This window comes from Numida meleagris, chromosome 19 (genome assembly GCF_002078875.1).
Source record: "Numida meleagris isolate 19003 breed g44 Domestic line chromosome 19, NumMel1.0, whole genome shotgun sequence".
NCBI lineage: Eukaryota > Metazoa > Chordata > Aves > Galliformes > Numididae > Numida > Numida meleagris.
This window is the reverse complement of record NC_034427.1, coordinates 11,962,595-11,984,678: the sequence shown is the minus strand read 5'-3', so window position 1 is coordinate 11,984,678 and position 22,084 is coordinate 11,962,595. Positions and strand designations below refer to the sequence as shown.

Genomic DNA, 22,084 nt, shown 5'->3' with positions numbered 1-22,084 from the left:
ACTCCCAGGAGCCCCGCGGGGCGCCGCGCCTGCAGCCCGCCCCCTCCCCGCCGGGCGGGGACTCCCTTCGCGCGTCGGCCGTCACGTGACGGGGAAGGGGGCCTGCTACAGGCGCGGCGCGTGCGCCAGGCGTCACGCGTCACGTGACGCTGCCGTTCTCTCCCCCAAGAGTCGCCTCCAATCGATTTGCGGGCGCTCGATGCAGCAGCCTTCGCGGAGGAGCATTCTTCGGTCTCGGCCGCCGCCGCCGCCTCCTCCCCTGCCGCCGCCGCCAATCGATGCGCTCAGGGCTCCGGTCGCCATTTTAGGGGGAGAGCGAGGGAGGCAGAAGGAAGGGTCGGTAGGTACCGGGCGGCCTCGCGCTGCTCTCCGCGTTCGGCTGCGCGGCCTCGGCAGCGCTGCGCCCTCTGCAACGGCCGCGCGGCGCCGCCCGCTCCCCGTGCCCGCCGCGCTCCGGCTGGGCGCTCTCCCCGCCCTCATTCAGCCCCGTTCCCCCACGCCCCCTCCCGGTCCGGCTCTCGGTCCCCGCGCCGTGTAGCGGCCGGAGGGTGGCGGGGCGGGCGGGCCGGCGCTCGGGTTTCCCACGTTCCTCGTCCCCTCGCTCCCCGTCCACCTGCCGTTGCCAGGAGGGCGGGATGGGCGCTACCAGCCCGATAACCACTCACCAAAGCTGCTTTTTTTTTTTCTTTTTTCTTTTTTTCCACGTTATTTTCCCCGTTTCTCCTTCATGCAATTCGCGTTCTTTTTATTAGTCGGGTTTTCATTTTTGCAATAAAAAGCTGCACCAGCTTTCCCCTGTTTCCCTTGTCTTTCATTTCTCAGTTTCTTAGTCTCACCTAAAGTTTCAGTGCTGTCAGCAGTGAAACTCGGCAGGATATACTTTAAATAAAGGTTTTTAATGGTTTCGTGCAACTCTCTTGTATGTGACTTTTCCTCTTTGTGTATTTCAGGCCCCTCCAAGGCACTCCTTGCTCACAATGTATAGGACAAAAGTCAGCTTGAAAGACCGTCAGCAACTTTATAAACTAATAATTAGTCAGCTACTGTATGATGGATACATAAATATTGCTAATGGCTTAATAAATGAGATAAAACCACAGTCAGTTTGTGCACCATCTGAACAACTGCTGCATCTTATTAAATTAGGTAAGCTGGGATTAAAAACAAAAAACTATTGGTAAGTTCTGGTTCCCAAATCCTTGGATTAAATCTTTGTGAGTAGTGTTGTGTTACCGAGAATGCATCTTTTCTGTTCTCTACCCCTTTGCAGTAAACAGCAATGTTTTTATATTTTTAGATACAGCCTGTGTTTTGTTCTTTGGCACTCACTGTGTGCCACTAAACAGGATCATGGAGTCTGTAAATTTAATAGTAAGTTAGATCCATTGCTTAGTGACAGCTCTCTGTGATTGTTCCTGGACATGTTGGAAAGGGAGGGAGTAAGTCCTTCCATTGGCCTTTGTATACCACTCTGAAGAAAAGGAGCTTCACGGTCTAGGGTCTTGGCAAAGGTGTGTGTCTTGTTCCCTCTCTATGCTTCTTTCCCTCTGAAAGTACATATGTGCTGCAGAAAGTAATCAGAATTCCCGAGCTGCTGTTGAAACAAGCCAGCTGGGTTACTGGCAGAAGCCTAACCATGACAGCATGTCTTCTCTGTATTGTAACTGAACTGGTTCTGCTGCTTGAACTAGTTGATTTCCATGGGTATAAATGTGGAGCCTTGTCTGTCTGAAGGAAGAATACTAGTTTGGCTGGCTGTAAATGAAGGCAGGAAAAACTTATCTGTGAAAGTTGATAACTGCAGCTGGGCACATAGCTGAAAACTTGTGCGTCCTTGCCTTGGTGCGGCTTGCAGTGCTGAACTGGCATTGTCCTATAAACGTATGTTGCAAATCAAAAAGATTCTTCAAGGTAGGTGTGAAGCAGGGATTTTCGTTAGCAGTGTTAGGAGCATAGTTTGGTGTTCTTCCTTCAATTCAGTAAAAAAGAGAGTAACTGGTAAATGCTTCTATTTTTTCACTTTAAATCTCAGGTAATAGCATTGAGTATTGTTTCACCCTTTAGTAAGCGGACTATAGGCATGTGAGTGACTTCTGTATGTGATTGTTTACCTAATAATAAGTAATCAATACTTATAACCAGTAAATATAGTATGGTATTATTGCTGCAGTTACACCAGAGCTGAACACAGCTGTTAAGTTTAGTCAAACTGCCTTTCACTCTTCATGAGCAGTATTGCTGTGTTACAGCTAAATCTGTTCTGCTTAGCTTTGTTCAGCATGAGCTATCTCTCTTAAATCCTGAATTTTATAGCTGCTAGAGAAGTCTGTAGGATAGATATGGGCATAGCCTGTCTGTCTCAAGAGAAGGTAAGCCTGGGTTAAGAGCATCAACTTTCTCTTTTCAGGAATGGAGAATGATGACAGTGCTGTTCAATATGCAATTGGACGGTCAGATACAGTAGCTCCAGGCACAGGAATCGACTTAGAATTTGATGCAGATGTACAGACCATGTCTCCTGAGGCTTCTGAGTATGAGACTTGTTATGTCACGTCTCATAAAGGACCGTGTCGTGTAGCTACGTACAGCAGGGATGGACAGCTAATAGCTACAGGATCTGCTGATGCCTCAATAAAAATCCTTGATACAGAGAGAATGCTGGCCAAGAGCGCTATGCCTATTGAGGTAAAATATGACTTGAATCGTAGTCACTTTGTGAATTCTTGAGCTGCTGTCTCTGTTTCGTGCCATGTCTGTGCCTTGTGGCTGGCTCAGTGGGTTGGACTAAATATCTGTCTCGACGTATTTCCTATTCCAGCAGTGGCTCATAAAGTACACTTGAAGAAAAGGAAGAATAAACAGGGCAAGTATACCTGTGTAACTCCTCACAGCATTCTAAAGAGCTGAGCCAGAAATTGCTTCTAATAGTTGTTGATAATCTGTGTAACCATGCAAACAGTTTGGCTATGAACCTGCTTTCACATCTGGCCTTTGCAGGACGCAGCGGCTCTGTTTCAGTACTGTTTCACAGAGTACATATTTACTTCCCTTACGTTTTCTCTAATACACTTATCAGGCAGCAATTTAAGAGTTTGGGGTTTTGTTTTTTTTGTGTGTGTGTGTGTTTTTTCCACAGAATGCGGTGTGGAGCATGAGTAAAAGTTGCAGTTTTCCCAGTTGGTACTTCTTCCCATAATTAGTGTGGCATTATAGTGTTTTGATTTGGACTGTTTACGAAGATGATGTATTTTCTAGCCTCAGTTCTCTGAAGCTGATAGTAATTTGTCCTTGACCAAATACAGTAACCTTTGTAAAGCTACAGGGACATTATCTCATAAGAATTTGTAATTGTATGAAGGTATCACATCTTCAGGTAATTGAGGTAGTGACAATGTGCTGAGTCGTATGTCAGAAAAGGTAGTGATATGGTCACTCATGCAAGTGAAAAGGGTACATTGCTTGTCAGAAGTGTTCTGTCTTCTAACACTAACTTGCTCGATGTTCTTTGTAGGTCATGATGAATGAGACAGCACAGCAAAACATGGAAAATCACCCTGTTATCCGGACTCTGTATGATCATGTGGATGAGGTTACATGTTTAGCTTTTCATCCTACAGAACAGATCCTAGCATCTGGTTCAAGGGACTACACACTTAAATTGTTTGACTATTCAAAACCTTCTGCCAAAAGAGCCTTCAAATACATACAGGTTAGATACAATCGTCCAGTTCAGAGCAACCAAATCTTGAATGTGTGGTTATTGAGATATCCATGAGCTGAATTGCCTCTGAGTATCTAAGTGGTTGGTTATGTAGGAGTATGAAGCTACATAATGTACAGACCTGCTAGTTATGCATTATGAGTTTGTGTACAATGGATACCTGTAGCTGTAGTCTTAGAATCTCGTGCCTGTTGGCTTTTTGTTAACTTAGACCTAATCTAATATGAATGACTATGAAGTCAACTACGTCTTCTTGATTCTGGAGGCAAGTTTATGATTATGTGGTGGCTGACAAAACCTCCTGCTGCTGTTGTACAATATCCCACAAATAGGCACTGCAGGCTGCTCTAGTGGAAAAACTATGCTACGTTTCAGTGTGGCCTGTCACTTCAATAATATACAGGGCATTTTCTATTTTGCAAAAATAGAACATGTTGTGCTGATTGATAATGTAGCTAATTTTTTTAATTAATTTTTTAATTTTTTTAATGCTGTCACAATTGACGCTTCAATTTTTTTGTTTTTACTTTTAAACTTACACCAGTTCTGTCTTTTTGATCAAACAGGAAGCAGAGATGTTGCGCTCAATCTCTTTCCATCCTTCTGGAGACTTCATACTTGTGGGTACCCAGCACCCTACTTTGCGACTCTATGATATCAATACTTTCCAGTGTTTTGTGTCTTGCAATCCTCAAGATCAGCACATCGATGCTATATGTTCAGTAAATTACAACGCAAGTGCAAACATGTATGTGACAGGAAGTAAGGACGGATGCATCAAACTATGGGATGGTGTTTCAAATCGCTGTATCACTACTTTTGAGAAGGCACACGATGGAGCTGAAGTCTGTTCTGCTATTTTTTCCAAAAATTCAAAGTATATCTTGTCAAGTGGAAAAGACTCTGTAGCTAAACTGTGGGAGATATCTACTGGTCGGACTCTGGTCAAGTACACAGGTACGTGGCAGGTGACCATCCGAGTTCCTGCTTTGTCAGGTGCTGACCAATGGGCAGGTGGTGGTGTCAGGAGAATAAGATCTGTTGCTGCTGATTATTAACTCTTTGGGGGAGACTGCTTTTGTGAGGATAAATGGCCCCAAAATTTTGAAAATATTTAAAATACTTCCAGAAGAGAATCTGTGTCAATGTCAGCCTGTTTAAGTAGGTTCTAGAGACATAACTGACATCGTTACAGCATTCATCTTGGAGGGAAGTCATCACTAAACTGGAGAGAAAGTAAATAGGAATGTGAATCTCTTAAGGAATAGAACACTTGTGGAGAGAGTTTCATTTTCTAGTTTTTCTTAAAAGAGCATGATTGCTTTTCTTGATAAGTTTGATTTGGGTGCTTGCCAGTTTAAGCTGCATAGCTAGTCTAACAAATGGAAAAGTCAGAAGTAATGTGTAATCTTTCTGGAGATAGAGGAGTATTGCCTGGAGAGTACCCCAGACTGTAGGGGAATTGAACCCACTTTGGGACAATTGTTTTAATAAATTCTTGTGCAAAATATAGTTCTAGTAAAGCATGGCTGCAGCTGTGTGACTTTCTTGAAGGATGCAGTGGTGTGCAAGGTGGTCACACTGAACAGCATCCTGCCAACAGTGTGCTTTGTGATCTCAGCAGGACTTAGGAAATGATGAAAGATGGAAATTGCACGTGATAAGTTACATGTCTGGGGAAGCTTTTGGATAAAATGGTAATGTGCTGTCAATGGTTTATGGGCAGGTTCGGCCCGGTTCCGTGACTAATGGGGCAGGGGACCCACGCCCTGGGAAAGGGAAAAGGGAAAAAGGACAGGGAGATGGGCCTAAGAACAAAACAGCAGCAACGATCTGAGGAGAAACAAACTGATTTATTGAATACAATTTAAGCTAATAAATCCAATAAAATGAGAGAGAGTGTCCAAAATGCAAGTAGGCCTTACTCTAATACTGATGGTGAGATGGCTGGGGAGTTAGGTGCTGCTGGGACGAGAGATGGGCAGAGAAGAGGGGATGTCTCGTGATCTGCAAACAGTTTTATCTTTCCATCTGAACAGAAAACAGTGACAGGGCAGCAAAGTCCTCTGGGGAATGTAGTAGTTGTTCTCTTCTGAGAACCAGGTACCCGGAACTATCCACGATCCATGGAACTGGGGCATTAACTCTTTAACTCCCAGTACACTACATGATGTTACAATGTGAAGTATCAATACGCAAAAATCTCAAAACCATGACGTGTACTTAAGTATTAGGAGTCATACCATGGCAGCGGGGTGGATGTTAGTAGAAAAGAAGTTGACACCACCTGTGGGGATGCGGGCAGTCCTTGTCCACTAGCTGTATTTGCTGTCAGCCAGCAGGGTGCAGCACCTCCTCGGTAAACTCTTACAAAATACCAGCTGGGATGCAGTGATGCAGCAGTGTATTCCTCGGAAAATAAATACGTGAATATGAAACAAATTTTCTTCGAAGGGAGTGGGAGAGGTATGGCCCAAGTATGTCACATGGCACATTGTGCGGCCTGCACATTAAAAACAGAAGTTACCAATGCTAACGAGAATCTGTGTTTACCAATAACTGTGGTCTTCAGTTAGTTACAGTTGCAAGCCTTGTACAGAAGATGTAAAGTTATACTGCTCTTAATGTTTGCATTCATACTGACTGGCTGAACTTCTTTGACACACGTGGAATGCTTAATCTTTTTATTCCCTAAGGCATTCTGCAATAATTACCAGAGAATATCTGAAATTGTTTACCTGTCTACTAACTGAGACAATAAGGCTCCATAATAGACTTCACATAACAGTCAGGAGTTGTAGTTTACCCCTGGGTCTTTGGGAAAATCCTAAAAGTGATCCTATTTGGTTTGTATTTTACTTGCATGTATTCAGGAGCTGGTTTGAGCGGACGTCAGGTTCACAGGACACAAGCTGTCTTCAACCACACAGAAGACTACGTGCTGCTGCCAGATGAAAGGACCATCAGTCTCTGCTGCTGGGATTCAAGAACTGCTGAGCGAAGAAACCTTCTTTCTCTCGGGCACAACAGCATTGTCCGCTGTATCGTCCATTCTCCTACCAACCCCGGCTTCATGACCTGCAGTGATGACTACAGGGCCAGGTTTTGGTACAGACGGTCGACAACAGACTAAGGACATCTCTATAAAAGAATGATTATCCAGCTTCTTTATATCATCTTGTATTGATTGTACTGCCAACAGATGCCTAGATGAGAGCTACGCTGTATCTGTTTTTTGTTGTTCTGTGTTTTACTTCTGCCAAATGGCAGAAAAATATTGAAATGCCGAAACTTAAGTATTGCCCCACGCTAATTTTTTTTATTAGTGTGTGTGGCATTAATTTTTTTTTTAAGTCATCTCTAATTTTACTCAAGGAGTTGGGGTGCGGAATAAAACAATCCTTGCAGGAAGGATTAAACTTATTCTCCTGTCTTTCTGAATCCTGCGAAAGATAATGTGACTAAATCTTGCTCAAACTGGGCAGTGTGAGCCAGCTTGCTCTGCATTGTATCTGTGCAATCCCGCTACAGTCTGTTTAAAGAATGGATTACACGAGCAACGGTAGAACTTGGCAGATGTTTTAATGAAGCCTTAAGCCGTCTTCAGTTCTCATTCTCGCCTTGAAGCTCTTTTGTATCTTTCAGTCTTTTTCCCCCTGTTGGCCAAGTGGGCCTCTGATTCTGAGCCGGTCTTGTGCCATAAGAATTTGAAACATGATTTTAAATTGCTTGGATGAATTGAAGAAACGGTGTTCCAGTTCTGATATTAAAGTTCAGGCTTGAAATCTTGTCTTCACAATTTATCTTAAGTGTAATCTCAAAAGTAAATTCAAGGAATATTCATACTGAAACTATTCAATGTGGCAGTGCTGCAGCGTATGAAAATGAGAATAACCTGGCAATAGAGACCCTTTAGTAACCCCTCAGAGAAACCTGTAATATTTTCTTCAGATGCGTATGTCAGAAATGTGAACTTGCTTCATCTAGAAATTCTCATTCTGTCAGTCTGCTACACAGCACTTGAGATACTTCTTTGGAATTTAAAAACACGGACTCATTGTTTCTTCTGCCTGTTGTGTCTAAAAGCCTGAGTTTCCCAGGCGTTGCTGTACTCAGAAGTACAGGTCATCAAGAAATCCGTGGTTAAAACTCTGTACATTAGAAAATTCACTACGTGTTCTTACAGATGAGGCTTATTATCTGCTCTTTGCAGTTTTAAGGGTGTTCCTTCCGGCATTGATCTGGTGCAGTGGCACAGTGCTTTTCAGATTCAACTTGGGAGTAAGTTTCCTTTAGCCATAAGCTCAGCACTTGCTTTCATTAAATGTGTGGTTGTTTGTTACTGTTAACTTTCCATTGCCACTAAGTGTCTTGTCAAGGGCTGATGAGGATGCAGGTTTTGTCTATATATAAATAAAGATTATCTTTTTTAAAATGATTAAATATATAAAGAAGGAAATGTATTAGTTTTCTATGTAAAAGATTGTAGAATGTGGGAAGGGTAGGATTTGGGGGCGTGTTACAGTTTGAATTACTCTGTTGCGCTGTGTTTGAATCAGAGTTGTAGACTTGCAGTGTTGGATGTTTAGTTTTTGTTGTTGTTTTTTCTTCTTTTAAAGAGAAAAATTTAATATTCTCCTTAAACAATGCAGCGGTGCAGAACAAATTTCTTAGGCTTGGCGATTCTCTTCCCTCCTCTCCTTCAAGTGTCTAAAACTTTAGATACATGGGAGGCATGAGATAGTGGGTTCTGCTGGCTGCTTTGGTGAAGGAACAAGGAGAACAGAGGCGTGGTGGGAGGGAAAAGGGAAGTCATGACACAGTTACTAATGCATGCTGTACTTGCTCAGCTAAGCAGCCCGGCACCCTGCTACTGGAACCAGTCAGCTAAACTGAGAACAGTGATAGTTCTTTCTTTAACTGATGCGTTTCTTCCAGTTCAAGCTGCTGTCTATAACTAACTCATTTGCAGCAGGTCTTTGGATTCTTCCATTTTTAAAGCAGTGTTTTGTATATTAAACCACGGCTGAAGTTGTTAAGTTAGCACCCTGCTAGCTTTCGCTTCAAGCTTCCTTAATTCTGTGCAGGGTTGGTGTGCGTGTTTTCCTTTTAGTCTTGGAATACAGAAATAGAGATGTAATGCGTTAAAGGGAAAGCATCCTGAAATGAGCTCCTCTGTTTTGTCTTCCAGCAGTATTTTAGTGAGAGATTTGGTGGTTGCTGCAGAGAGAAAGAACTGAGTGGCATTTGGCTGCAGGATGTTCGTATTGATTTGATTAAAATAGTTTGATTTCTGTAGGTATTTATAATAAGTGGCCTTGCTTTTCTCAGTAAAAATAAGTTATTTACTGAGCTAGTTACTTTGCTTCATTACTTACGTAGATTGCTTGAAAAATGCAAGAGGTATTGGAGTGAAGTGGTTCTGAGAGCAGCATGGATTTAGCATGACAAAATATAAAGAAAAAGCAAAAGCATTTTGTTCAGGCAGAGTGAGATGTCTGTACTTGAAGTAAAAATGTTTGGGTGTTTTAGTTTTTATTTTTATTTCAGGTAATCAGTGTCATCAGTGCAGGATATAATTAAATAAGGAGGCACGTATCCTGAATCGAACTTGAGTTTGGGGAGCTTCTGAACAGCTGAACCCAGAGCAGGGAAGTAAGGCTGAGGCTTCAGTCTGAGTCAAAAGTTCCAAGTCAGTGAGGAGGCTAGGACAAGCTTGGTTAGGTTAACCAAGGAGGCTAGGACAGACCACCTCTCTGCCTGCTTTTACTCCCCATCTCTAATGCAAGGGGAGGAGTGTTTTATACTCAATTTCAGAATGCTGAAGTTGACCAGGCAAATTGAGCTTGGCCCTTCCAGAACCAGTCCTGCCTGCAAGCAGGCACATGCAGAAGTGTGTCCAGAAGAATGACCTTCGCAAAGATGCTGTTTGTTGTTGTATTTGTGCTCTTAGAAGTCTACTGATGAAGCCGGGGAAGGAAAAAACAAACCCTGCTCCAATATTTGGGACGGGCTTAGAATGAGCTTTGTTAAAGGAAGGCAATTTCTAGCGCTTCACTTGCTCCTAAGTGTTAGGAGAGCACATCGGGTTTTTGCTGTACTCACCACTGCTGAGAGCAGTCAGCTCTTTGGATCGTACCTCTTGCTAGCAGCTTCTGAGCAGCTCTGTTTATCTTCTGAAGGGAAAGAACGATTGCAACCCAGCTTTGCAGCTGCCTTTGACCTCGTGGGGACCTGTTTTGACGTTGCTTTTCCTCAGTGTGTTCAGGCTAGTGTTAAGCAAGCCTCACGCTTCTGGATTAATGCAGTGGATGTAGGGGGCATCCTTGCTGCTGATTTGTCCTTAACAACAAACTGTGAGCTTGGTAAACTTGTTAGATTGGAGAAAGCATCTGTTTCTGCCTTTTTAGGCAGAAACTCCTCTTTTAGCCTTGCATACGCTTCCACTGTCTGTTTTCTCCTTGAGCAGCTCAATACAAATCCATGGGGGTAGCATGAGATATGGTGGGAGGGGACGTGGGCGCTGGGAAAGCCCTGTTGTGGTAATGTAAGTGCTGCTAGTGCTCACCCAAAGCAAAGTGCTATGGCACGTGGGTACTTGCCTGCTCCAGGTAAGGGAGATGCACGTGTTACCAGTACAGTAATTAGCTAACCCTCTACCTTTGGTTTTCAGATATTCTTGTTAGAACCTTCCAGAATCTTATCTGAGACTAGCAAACTTTGCTATTACCCTGTTTTAAACTCTTTGTTCCTCAGAGATTAAGGGCAGCTCTTTCACCTGAAAGAGGAAACAAATGTGTAAACATTTAAGCTCTTGGAAACCAGAGTTCTTGCCTGAGCTTGTGAGCTGCCCTGGGTGCAAGTGCTTGCCAGTGGGAAAGCAGCGACCTGCTGCCCTTCCAAGGAGAAGGGATCTTCCCTTGGGCAGATAAACTCTGCTGGGGAGACATTGCTGCCTGACAAATGTTAATTCCCTCTCTTACTCTTGCAGTTTGGGCAGTCCTTCATTTGACAAAGGAAAGCTTCACTGTGCATTCAAGGTCTCATCTGTAGCTCTCAGTAACCATGTCCCGCTGCGCTCCTCCACTCAGCCCCAGCACTGCTCATCTCCTTACGAGATCCTCTGTCCCCTGCTGAAGGTCAGCGGTATCCACCTGGCGGATTGCCCCTCCTGCCCCTTCCGGCTGCCACAGACAAGTGCTGAGGTCATAGCACTGCCCACCTGAAAGCAGAGCGGCTTTGGAGGCAAACCACAGCTGTGGCTTTGTACCTCTCGGCCTTCAGCACTGCTTGGGGCGCTGGCTGGCAGGCAGTGACTGGCACAGGGGCCTGGGGAAGGCCTGCTGAAGGGATGCTGCTGGTTTGCCACGTGTTGATGCTTCCCACTTAAAGGAGGGTACTGGTCTGGGACAGGTGTTTCTCCTGCACACCGTCTTTCTGCTAGAGATACCCCGTGAATTCTAGGAAAACTGGGTAAGAAAACCATAGCCCAGGGTGGGAGGTTGTGTGTGTGTGTGTGTGTGTGTGTGTGTGTGTGTGTGTGTGTGTCCGGAGCAAACCCTTCCAGTGCTGCAGCAGAACAGCTCTGCTCTCCACCCAGCACGGTGCAGGGCAGGATGCTGTCTGAATGCGCCAGGCTCGGGGCAATGAGGAGGAGCCTTCCACGTAGGGTTCACCCTCAAGTATGTACGGTAATGCTTAAGGTTTTCTCAAAGCCACTTTTATGCATAAACAGAGCATTACAATGGCGCTTTAAATACTGAGACAGCCTTGAAAGGCATGAAAACATTGGCTTAGGAATCCTGAACTGGTAAGGCTGTGGCAGCCTTATTTCTACCAAGCGCTGTGCAGCCTCTTGTGGTGTGAAATATTCTTGTATTTGTTACACTTCTAAACAAAGAAATACGGGAACATGCAACACAAAAGGAGGGTGACTTCTGGCTGCGGTTAATTGCAGCAAGCGGTGACTGTTTTAGGAAAATTCTTGCAGACAGGCTTTCTCTGTTCTCGACGCTGGTAGGGTTTTCCTGCTTTGTTTTGTTTTCTTTTGCATCTTATCTGCTGTCACAGAAGCCGTACTTCATGGGAGCTGCCTGCACGCGTTGCTGGGTGCTGTGAGGGCAGGGCTGTCAGAGCTGCGGGTCCGGCACACAGCGACTGCGCAGCGCCAGGGCTCAGCGCCCCACGGCACCTCTGCACCGCTCCGAGTGCTGCTGCCGAGCCACGGCGCGGGTACGAGCATGAGAAGCAGCCGAACTGCAAAGGTACGTTGCTTTGGGTCCTTTGAGCGTGGCACAGAAGGAAAAAAAAGTCTGTTCCAGGGCAGAATTTGATGGTTGGTCTCAGCGTCAGGCTGAGTTGGAAGTGTTTGATGCTCTCATCCTGGGCAGAGCGCGGTGGGATGTGCTGTACCAAGTGTCTGCGCTTTTCGTTGGGAAAAGATGTTGTCGTGGGGAAGCAGCATTCCCAGTAATGACTGCCTGTGAATAAAGACACTTGTGAAACAATAGAGATGTAACCTTGAGGTTCCCCTGCTTCGCTGTTCTGTGATAACGTTCGGTGTACGCTGTGTGTTGTCAGAGATATGGGGTGCTCCGGGTGTCCTTTTACAAATAACTTCCCTATGTTACAGCGAAACAGAAAAAGATTTAAAGTGCTCTTTGTTTCTTTTGAAAGACTGAAACCAGTCTGTAAGGTTTTCCACGTGTCCTTGTGTATTCACATTGTCCTAATACGTTTTTGGTAGACATCGATAAAAGAGCTCGCTGCTGTAAGGGTCAGAGTGCTGGAGTCTTCATTCCTTATTTGGTGCTTTGATGCTCTGTCCATCTGCAAATCTAACGAGCAGTGTAACAGAACGATCGCTCAACCCCGGATTGTGGTCCCAGTGTTGACTCCAAATAAACTGCTGCCTGGAAATTTGGTGCAGAGCACAGCAAGAGAAAGAAGTTAGCGAGCAGCTCGGTGAGCCGTGGGCTGAGCTCAGCATTTCCACTCAGACGTGCAGCGGTGGCTGAACAATTTCTTTTGTGAAGTCACCAGAGACTGTTGCATGACATCTATTCAAAGAGTGTGTATTTCTGGGTGTGCTATTTCGAGGTTTCCTACGTGGCTTGCTGATGGCTGAATCGACGTGATGGCAGCAAGCCGATTTTGTGCGCTGTTTCAAGCCCTTGGGCACAGCAGTTCCAGCCAAATCCAGGGGAAATAACAACTAGAAAAAGTCAGATTTCTTTCTGCTGTATCATATGTAGACTACTTATAAGGGAGCATCAGGCAGTACTGTTCATTATAATATCTGAATGCCATACTGAGTGTGGAAACCATTTCTGAAGATGGATTCAGGGTAGGATCACACCCAGAGAAATGTGGGATTTCTCTCTTGTTGCACCTGAGCCATCGTCTGCACAGGAAATATTGCACATCTTGGTGCAACTTAAAACGCGGTTAGCATGGCAGGCTGTGCTTGGGAAATAGCTCTCTTACTGCTCGACAACATTTTCTGTGTTTTTGCCAAAAGGAAAACAGAGGCATTTCTTAAGCACGCATGACATTAATTTGAAATCTGCCTCTCCATCTGAAACGCTCGGCTTATATCTTCCCACATCGTCCCCAACCAAGTGCATGGAGATTGGTTTCTGGGAGCTCCTCCACTCGGGAATACGAACACCGCCAGCCCTATGTCCTCATTTCAGACCCAGGAGTGCAGCTGGGCTCTGCCCGCTGCCCTGAGCTCAGCCGTGGCCCCGCTCCTTTGGGTGCCCGGCCAGCACCACAGGGACCCAGCTGGGATCAGCTCCAGGCAACGCTCAGTTCTGTTCAGTGCAGTTCTGTGGCCGCAAGTTGCAGCACTGTTCTGTGTATTTCTCGGAGCACCTTACAAACCCCAGGGCAGTAAATGAGCGGCTGCTCTTCATCTCCTGCACGAAGTGGAGCGTTCAGAGGAGGCACTCAGATGAGTTACTTTGTGCCACGATTCCCTCTCACTGGGACAAGTGCAGTGACTGCTTCTCTGTTCTGAGCCCCGTCCAAAGGTGTAGATTTTGTTGATAAAGCATTTTCAATTCAACTTTTTCTATTTGAGACGCATGGCTTTTCTAGTGAAGTGATTGTGGCTGCGGGAGCACCTAATTTTATCTTGAAGCTGCTGTAGAAAGAGGAAGGAGAGCACTGCAGCCAGAGAAAAACAAAAGCATAAAAACCTACATGATGCGAATGAGTCCGCAGCAGTGAAACCTGCGTGTTTGTTCGGGCACAACTCGCTGAGTGAGTAGCAGTGATGGAGGATTCTAAATAAGGTTCCTGTTTGATAGCATTAAACAGCTTTTAATAATTAAAGAAGCACGCCCTTTCACCGGCAGTTAATGGTTAGCTTTGCTCCTTGGCTTTTCTGCCTCTAAATAATGCGATTATTTTGCAGCGATTTCCCCAGCTACCAAGGAGATCTGCTCAGATTTTGAGAAGCTCCAACGTGAAAATTGCAAAGTAGATTGAGACATTTCTTAGTACAAAAGAACACGAGGAAAAGGGGATGCTACAAAAACACCGTAAAAGCAAAAAAAAAAAAAAAAAAAAAAATCCATTCCTAGTTCATCCCCATTGGCCAGCCAAGATTCAGCTGTAAGACAGAAAGGCATTTCCCGGGGGATGAGGGACATCTGCGTGCCCTGTGCCAGGCCCCATTACAGCAGCAGCTGCAGGCCAATAGCGCGGCGCAGATAATTGTGCTACGTAATTAGCTCCCTCCGCTCCCGGCAGCGCTGTGCTCCGTGCTCCCGGTGGGTGCAGAGGGAGTGGAGCTGCTCCGGGGCTCAGCCAGCTCTGCCCAGCTGGGCTGGGGTCTTAGCCCTGCTTAGGGGATGGAGTAGCGGAGGCACCAAAATGAAGGTCAATGTAAGTACTGGATTATCGTACTTCTGGTGCATTTAATTTAACTGCATGGTTTATCATATTGGCAGTGGAAGCGGGTTTATCTAAGAGCTGCATCTGCCAGAGCTGCTCCTCAGAGTTTGCTGCTGCTCTTGTTTGCAGGTTGCTATCAAAGTGTGTGCTCTTCACTCTTGGGGCACGATTTGAGTTACCTCGTGCCTGGGATAGTGGCTGGCAATCCTGCTTGGGTTGGGGGGTTGGAACCGAATGACCTTTAAGGTCCCTTCCAAGCCAACCATTCTATGATTCCGTGAGTTCAGCAGAAGAAATGCCTTACTGAGAAGAGCAGCAGTAAGGCTGATAAGAGTGAGGCTCTGTACCATGAATACTGGGCAGTAATGTGCCTTGCTGAAAGGTTACGTGAGTGGGGGCTGGAGCACTGCAGGGATGCCCTCTACCCTCCTTGTTTCCTTGGAAATAATTAGCATAAAAAACTAAAAGTTGAGTTTTACTTCATGAGAAAGAGGATGCTGCACTTTCTATGGCGATGTGACGCTGATCACAAGGGCGCAGGTAACGGAAATGCTTTAAGAGCTTGAGTCACTCTGCAGAGGCAATGTCAGCAGAACACAGGCTGTGTGCTCTCTAGGATAGGGACTGACCACGTCCTGCGCTGCTTCTGCAAAGAGAACTGAAGCTCCAAAGCGGAAAGGAGTGGGAGCGGTGGTAGTTTCCTTTTAGGAAATACTGCTCTGCTCTGAAGTAGGGGTGAAATATTTGGATGAATGAACCCCAGGTCGTAGTTGCACGTCAGCATTTTGCCCCAGTGCACGAGCAGACGTGGGGTAGGAGCTTGTTTTGTGCTAAGCAAGAGCTGCCTGGCTGCGCACAGCAGCGAATCTCTGCGCCCAGCATCACAGCTGAGCTCCGGCAGCTGCGGCTCCAGGCAGGACCTGCGGTCACCGCGTGCCCCTCGTTAACAGCAGCACAACACAGCACGCGCTGCGTCGGGGTGGGTGGGAGCGCATCTCCTTCCTTTCCTGGAGAATGTCTTAATTTTCTGTTGAAATCTTGTCCGAAGTCTTATCTTAACAAGTAATCATGGTCGTGTTTTTGAGCAGGCAATTGCAATGAGGGACACAGAGGAAGCTGGAGTGCCTGGAAGCTGTGGTGCAGCTGCTGATTCATTATGAATCAGAGAGAGCAGCCTCCCCTGGGCCTCTGCCATCCTCACAGCATCGATAGGAGCTCTGCTGCAAGGTGTGGGGGTGGGGGGTGGGTGGACTGTCCCCTTGTGCACCTGGGGGGAGAACAGGCTCCTGGGTGCCCATCCCACTGCAACCTGTGATTGGCAGTGGTTCCAGGCAGCTGCTCCCATAGGGACTTCTCCCCCTGCCCTAAACAGACACTGCTAAGCAGCTTTTTGCTTAGAAGAGCTCTGTGTATCTTAAAGACCATGTGTGGAAAAAAAGTGTTGTGGTAAAATACAATTAAGATACGAAAAGGTTTAGAAAAGTCACAAAGAAGAAAACTGATTGGAACATATGGCCAAATCCTTTGTTTAGCAACAGGAACCAAAGGCCAGAAATACATACATTCCTTCTTGGAATGTCAGGAAATGGCAGTTTATTTTTCCTTCAACTTGGCATGGAAGCGTTATGCATGGGAACGAAATCCCGACTGCGCGCAGATGATGGGGAGATGTCTGCTGGATAAGATGGAGGCAGGCTTTGGGCAACAGCTTGAAAAGAGGAGAAAAAGAGGGGCATGGGGAGAATGAGCAGCGCTGCCCTGTAATTCCCATCACTGCTTCGTGGGCTGGATGTAAATCCACACGAGTTCCCACCCGGGCGATTCTGCCTGAAGTTTGAGCATCGGTCATTCGTTATTTTATCAGAAACTGATTTGACCAGTGAGAACTTCAAGCCTGACAATTAGTACGTGTCCACCCCCAGAAAACCAATTAACGCTTTGAATGGGTAAAAGCAGGTCCTGATATTCGCTCCTTGCTGAAGCTCATACAAAAAGACGCGGAATTCCTGTCCACCACGGACGGCCTTATGTTCTGAAATTCACAAACAGAAAATAAACGGCACTGGGCAAAGCTCAAACTGACTCAACCAGTCGACTGCCGGGACGTGGCCGGGCAGCACATCCCCCCCTGCTGCCGGTGGGGAATGCTCGTTTCTTCAGGTTGCTCAGAGGTGAGGAGATGAACCGCAAACTGTTGTGTGAATAGCAGAGGGCATCGCTGGCGCGGGAGCGTAACTGCTCAGCAAACACAACCCCCAGCCTTTAGCTGTATCTCCTCCTCAAAATACTTCATCTCATCTTTCCGTACGAGAAGTGCTTGCAGATTTGTTGGTGTTCGAATTGCCGCTCCAGAGGTTTGGGAAATGCGCTCACCCCCGAGGGAAATTTCCACAATAAAACTGCTCTTGTTTGTGCTGCCTCAGGAGGACGACGAAGAGAAAAATTTAAGACGACAGATGAAAAAGTGCTTGCGTTGTTTTAACTGAAGAATATTCAGTGCAGTAGCAGAGCCCTTGCAGACCACGGGAAGCAGTGCACAGCGGTGCTGGAGCCTCTTAAACCCAAGCTGAGGGGGAAGGGCGTGCAGCAAGCGCAGCGGCAGAGCTGCAGGGATGGATGCTGCTCGAATTATCAGTTTGTTATTGTGAGGGATTTTTCTAGTAACATTCCCATACATTTTATGGAGGAGATAAGTCTGCTGCATAGTGCTGAATACGGGTCTTGGGGATGAGAAAGGGAGCAGTGCTGCTCAGTCACAGTAGATATTTCATAGTGAGGTTGTGGGGCTTTTGGTGTTTTTTGGTTTTTGTTGTGATGGAAGCACTGCTGGGTAAGGCACCAAATATAAAGACGTACCAAGCGAGAATTACGGAGAGTGACTGCCTTGCATTGGATCAGCTGGTCTAAAATTCAGTAGGAGTGGGTACACAAGAACTTTTGATCACGCCTAACTTAATTGAACCCATTTTCCGGAGGCCTTATGGTGTAAAGCTGTTCGGTAGGGTTGCCTGTGTGTGTGCGACTGATTAACATTGCAGTGACGAGGTCACAGGCTCCCAAATGGGGGAGAGCAGCATCTTAGAAATAGGTTGCTGAGGATGCAGCCTCTGCCCTCCAGGTCTGCACCTCGTCATTGCCTCACTAAGTGAGCTGAGGGATGGGGTAACAGCAACGTCTGCCCAAGCGCTTTCTCACAGGGTGACAAACTGCCCTTTGAGATGTTCTCCATCTCAGGACAGCTTTATAGGGCTGCTGATAGGCTGACAGGGAAAAAGCAACTAACGTCAAAGAAGAAAAACACTTTGATCTCATCTGCATTGCTTTAGTGCTTGTTCCATGCTGGTCGTTGTTAAGGACACGTTAATGAGATGACATAAAATAACGAAGAGCGCTGCACAGCCGCCCCGAGATGGCATTCTGCAGATGGTGGCAGACAGGCCGCTTCCTCTCCTCTGGTAATAAAGGAAACAAGCAGATCCCGGTGGCCCCAAAGTGCAGCTTCCTCCCAGTGAAGCATCCCGTAGGGTCTCTGCAACCCTGGGAATGCAGAGCTTGTTTATGGTTAATGGAAGGTCAGGGATGCTTCTGCTCACAGGACGGGAAGGGGCTGCCACAGTGATTCTTAACATATGTCCTGGGCAGCTGAAAGCAGAGCTAGGGCCCAACATCCAGCACACAGCCTGGTTAGTGAGCCAGAGCTGCACTGCAGGTGACCTCACTCTGCAGAGGAGAAAAGCAGCTAGCCCATAGAAAGCTCTTTGCTGACATAACCATTGCACTTGCCAGTACCAGGACTATCTGGTTCAATGCCTTCTTGTACGTATTTCCCATAAAATAATTAAATTCATCAGTACCTGTGATGTTAGGTATTGCTGTGAGTTTGCTGCATTTTGTTTTGCTGGTATTACGCTGATCTTCCACAGCCATTTCATTATCCTGAGCTCATACGCGTTGAAGCTGTAGCTGGTGCTCCTGAAAACCAGCAGAACTTACACCATTTCCACGCTGCCTTTGGTAGGAGCGATGCATAGAAGAAATGCTGCACGTGTCTCTTCTGAACCAGCCCTGCTGCTGTAAGGCCCTGAGAGGGCAGGCCAGTAACCAGCACAACCAGAAAGGACGCAAGGAATGCAGGGACTGACTTATCCCACAAGTAGAGGAGCAAAGAGAACACAGAAGATATAAAGGCAGATCTTTTATTTATTTATTTTTTTTACGCGTTGTGCAAATGCTCCTCCCCCTGTGTTCTTAGAGATGGGAGCTCAGCAGAAATTCAGGAACAATTTCAGTGGTGTGCCAGCGCTTGTGTTGGTTTTGCAATGAGTTGCTGCAAATTTCTGCCTGGTTGCGGGCACTGAAAGTACACACAGAAGAGACCCTCTGAGGATAGAAGCTGGTGGCTGTGTGTCTCGTGGTTTGGTTTTCTTGTTTTAGTTTTTGTGGTGTGATATAAGGATGCAAAAAGAGAATTGAGTTTGAGAATTTTGCCTGAGACCTTCCTCTAGTTTGGTGGCTACAAATCAGTAATGTATTTTCTTACCTGTTTCTGCCTTCTATAAAAATCTCTCAGAGATTGGTTTCGAGGAGAAAGGATAAGAAATCTTCATTAAACTACTTTCCTGAGTTTCTCTGCCCTCCATCAAATATGCTGGAAAATGCCACAAAGGGACCGCGAGGATTCAAATTCAGTCTTTCCCTGCCAGTAAGATGGCTGCAGCAGTGAAGGTGGGGTCAGCTGGAATAAATCCTCTCACCAGTATCTGCTGCAGTCACACAGGGATGCTGCTGAGAGCCACTGAGGGTCAGTCCCGTAACTGAGGCAGTGATCCAGACGTGCATGGGCTGCTCATGTGTGCAGGTCAAATTCTGACCTGGTGAAAACTGGCACCTAGATGCTGGCACCTAGACACCCTTTAAAACCATACTGTGACCCGAAGTTTCTTCCACCTCCTTTTGCTGGAGCTTGGAAGAAGGTTTTGTTGTTCAGTGCAGCAGAGAAGGGCTCCGTTCCCAAGCTCAGATCCCCTGCATGAGCTCAGGTGAGGTGCTGTACCTCAGCTGCTTTTTTGCACGGCGAGGATGGTTCCTCTGTTCCTGTGCCCACCCTTCTGAGGGCTGATGAAGAGGGTCTGTCTTTCAGTGGGTAGAGTGCTCAGCAAAAAGGGAGCAAATGCCAAGAGAGCTCTAGAATGTCACTGTCTAATAACAGGAGAAGTTGGGTGGGGTGTTGGTGTTTTTTGTTTGGTTTTGGTTGGTTGTCTGTTTGGGTTTGGGATTTTGGGGGGTTGGTTGGTTTGGCTTTTGGCGTTTGTTTTGTTTTTCTTCTTAGTGGTAACAATGTGTGAAGTGCAGGCCCAGCCTGTGCTGCTCTCTGATGAGATTCCTGACGGGCTGACTTCAGCACGGGTGGTTCAGAGCATTTGGCTCTGCCCAAACAGAAAGCAGGCTGCCATCTCCAAGGCAAGAAGGCTGCTTTAATCAGACCGTGCCATAAGGTAAATGGGACTGTTGTTGTCTGCCTCTGACAGCTGCTGATGGACAAGTCCATGTATCATAACAAGGCCATTGTTCACGGCCATTCTCCTGAAGGAGGGTGTGCTGCTAACAGCAGGCTACTTCCATCAGCTGAGCTGACAAATGGGTTTGCTGCTGCTTCAAACCAGCTGTCGCTTTACAGCAAATGCTCTGCACAAAAATACAAGGCATCATGTTTCCTATTTGGGTGCTATCTCTTTGGACATTACTTGCACTTTCTGCTAAGAAACTAATGCTGGAACATCCAGTGGGAAGCTGTCAGACAATTTTTAAGCTGAAAGCAAATGGTAAATGGAAAAGCACTGCAGTTACAGCTCTGTTTACTCTTTGCAGAAATGCCCCAGATGAATAAAGCTACCTGCTGCAGCTGCTTTTCATTCTTTCGTCTTGTACGGAGTAAGCAAATATCCTAAATCAATATGCTAAAAATAAGATATTATCACTCACGACTGCCAGACTATATATAAGCTCAGCTGTGGCAGGTAGAGCAGCCCTGTGGTGAGGAAGCTCGGAAAGTATGAATATTTGCTTTCCTACGGATTTTCTGTGACCTGCCAATTCTACTCTTCGTTGGCTTCCTGTATGTATATTTTTAAAAAAGAGAGAGGAGGTGGAAAGGTGGTGTTGAAGATACTGAGAGATACTGAATGCTTCAGTGCACGGTGACGTCTGTGTCATGGAGAGGAACAAGGGCGCTGCTCCAGCTGCACTCACCTGAAGCTGAGCTCCCAAGTGTGCTGCCCAGCCGGCAGAAACATCAGTGCACGTGGTGTCACTGTGCACGAGGCTGGGAGTTTCTCCCTGAGCTAAATGATGTGCATTGTTGGCCTGGGATTCTGTGAGGCAATAGGATTCAGCTCTCCAGCCTGACGGAGGGCTGAGATGGGCACCACTGGAGATTCTGTCTTTAGCACTGCATTCCCAGCGCTGCCAGCAGGTTGAGCTCCTCAGCACTGACACTGCCAAGGGGTTTGTCTTTGTCAGGCTTGGAGGAGAAAAGAAACATTGAAGGGAAAATAAGTAGTGTGCTTATTTCTTTTTCTAGTAAGGAATGATTAATTGCTAATGTACAGCTGAAGCCCTCAGATAAACGAGGTGGCAAACTGGGTGGATGAGGTTTATTTTTGGCTGGGTGACGCGTTTCCTCTGACTTCTGACAAACAGTTCACAGAAATGGGGAAAACCACCAATTTTTCATAGCATGATGCTCATGAGGTCCAGGTAATGAATGCTAGCCTCGCTTCCAAGAGCGTCAGCGGGAAAAGTGATGCAGAAACATGCAGCAGTGTTATTATTTCTGTAACACCATAGCAGACAAATGTTAGAGGCGCTTGACGCTCCGAATCCAGCGCTCTGAGAAATGTTCTTTGATTCGAGCCCATGCATTTTTGTATTAAATTGGGGTGGCAGTGGAGGCGAGCACCACGCCAGTGCCTCGCTGTGCTGCGGGTGTGACGGCGCGGTGCTGTGTTCTCTCCCTCAGAACGCGCTGGCGAAGGCGCTGTACGACAACAAGGCAGAGTGCTCGGACGAGCTGGCCTTCCGCCGAGGGGACATCCTGACGGTGCTGGAGCAGCACGTGGTGGGCAGCGAGGGCTGGTGGAGGTGCTCGCTGCATGGGCGGCAGGGCCTGGCTCCTGCCAACCGCCTGCAGCTCCTGGCGGGCCCGCAGGCCCTGCCGCCTCCTGCCGCCCCCAGCGATGGCCCGGAGCCACCCGCAGCCCCGCAGAACATCTACCAGGTGCCCTCCGTGCCCAAAGCCACCGCGTCGTCCTCTACGTACGAGAAGATGGAGGGGTGGGTGACATCGCCGGCTCGGGCTGCCACCCTGCCTGCCCCGGGGGTCTACCAGGTGCCGGCCTTGGCTGCGCAGCTGCTCAGCGAGAGGACGCGGAGCTCCACGCAGCAGGTAGGGTGCGAGCACCA

The 22,084-nt window shown here is 46.9% G+C and overlaps 2 protein-coding genes across 6 annotated transcripts in view; both read left to right on the top strand.

The window, feature by feature from the left end:
• CSTF1 (cleavage stimulation factor subunit 1) overlaps positions 1-8,159 on the top strand; it is a 9,346-nt gene extending 1,187 nt beyond the window's left edge. The window contains exons 2-7 of one of the 2 annotated variants that reach the window (XM_021417200.1): positions 170-340; positions 951-1,146; positions 2,408-2,685; positions 3,512-3,709; positions 4,288-4,678; positions 6,595-8,159. In XM_021417200.1, coding sequence (XP_021272875.1) covers positions 170-340; positions 951-1,146; positions 2,408-2,685; positions 3,512-3,709; positions 4,288-4,678; positions 6,595-6,854 — 1,494 coding nt within the window. In that variant the 3' untranslated portion in view covers positions 6,855-8,159. The remainder of the gene's footprint in view (positions 1-169; positions 341-950; positions 1,147-2,407; positions 2,686-3,511; positions 3,710-4,287; positions 4,679-6,594) is intronic. The other variant, XM_021417201.1, reaches the window with a different exon arrangement.
• The window catches only part of CASS4 (Cas scaffolding protein family member 4), a 22,404-nt gene continuing 8,646 nt past the window's right edge, over positions 8,327-22,084 (top strand). Inside the window, exons 1-2 of one of the 4 annotated variants that reach the window (XM_021417197.1) lie at positions 8,327-11,985; positions 21,642-22,067. In XM_021417197.1, the coding sequence (XP_021272872.1) occupies positions 11,962-11,985; positions 21,642-22,067 (450 nt within the window). In that variant the 5' untranslated portion in view covers positions 8,327-11,961. Of the gene's footprint in view, positions 11,986-14,334; positions 14,615-14,645; positions 22,068-22,084 lie in introns of those variants that run through there. The other 3 variants (XM_021417198.1, XM_021417195.1, XM_021417196.1) reach the window with 3 other exon arrangements.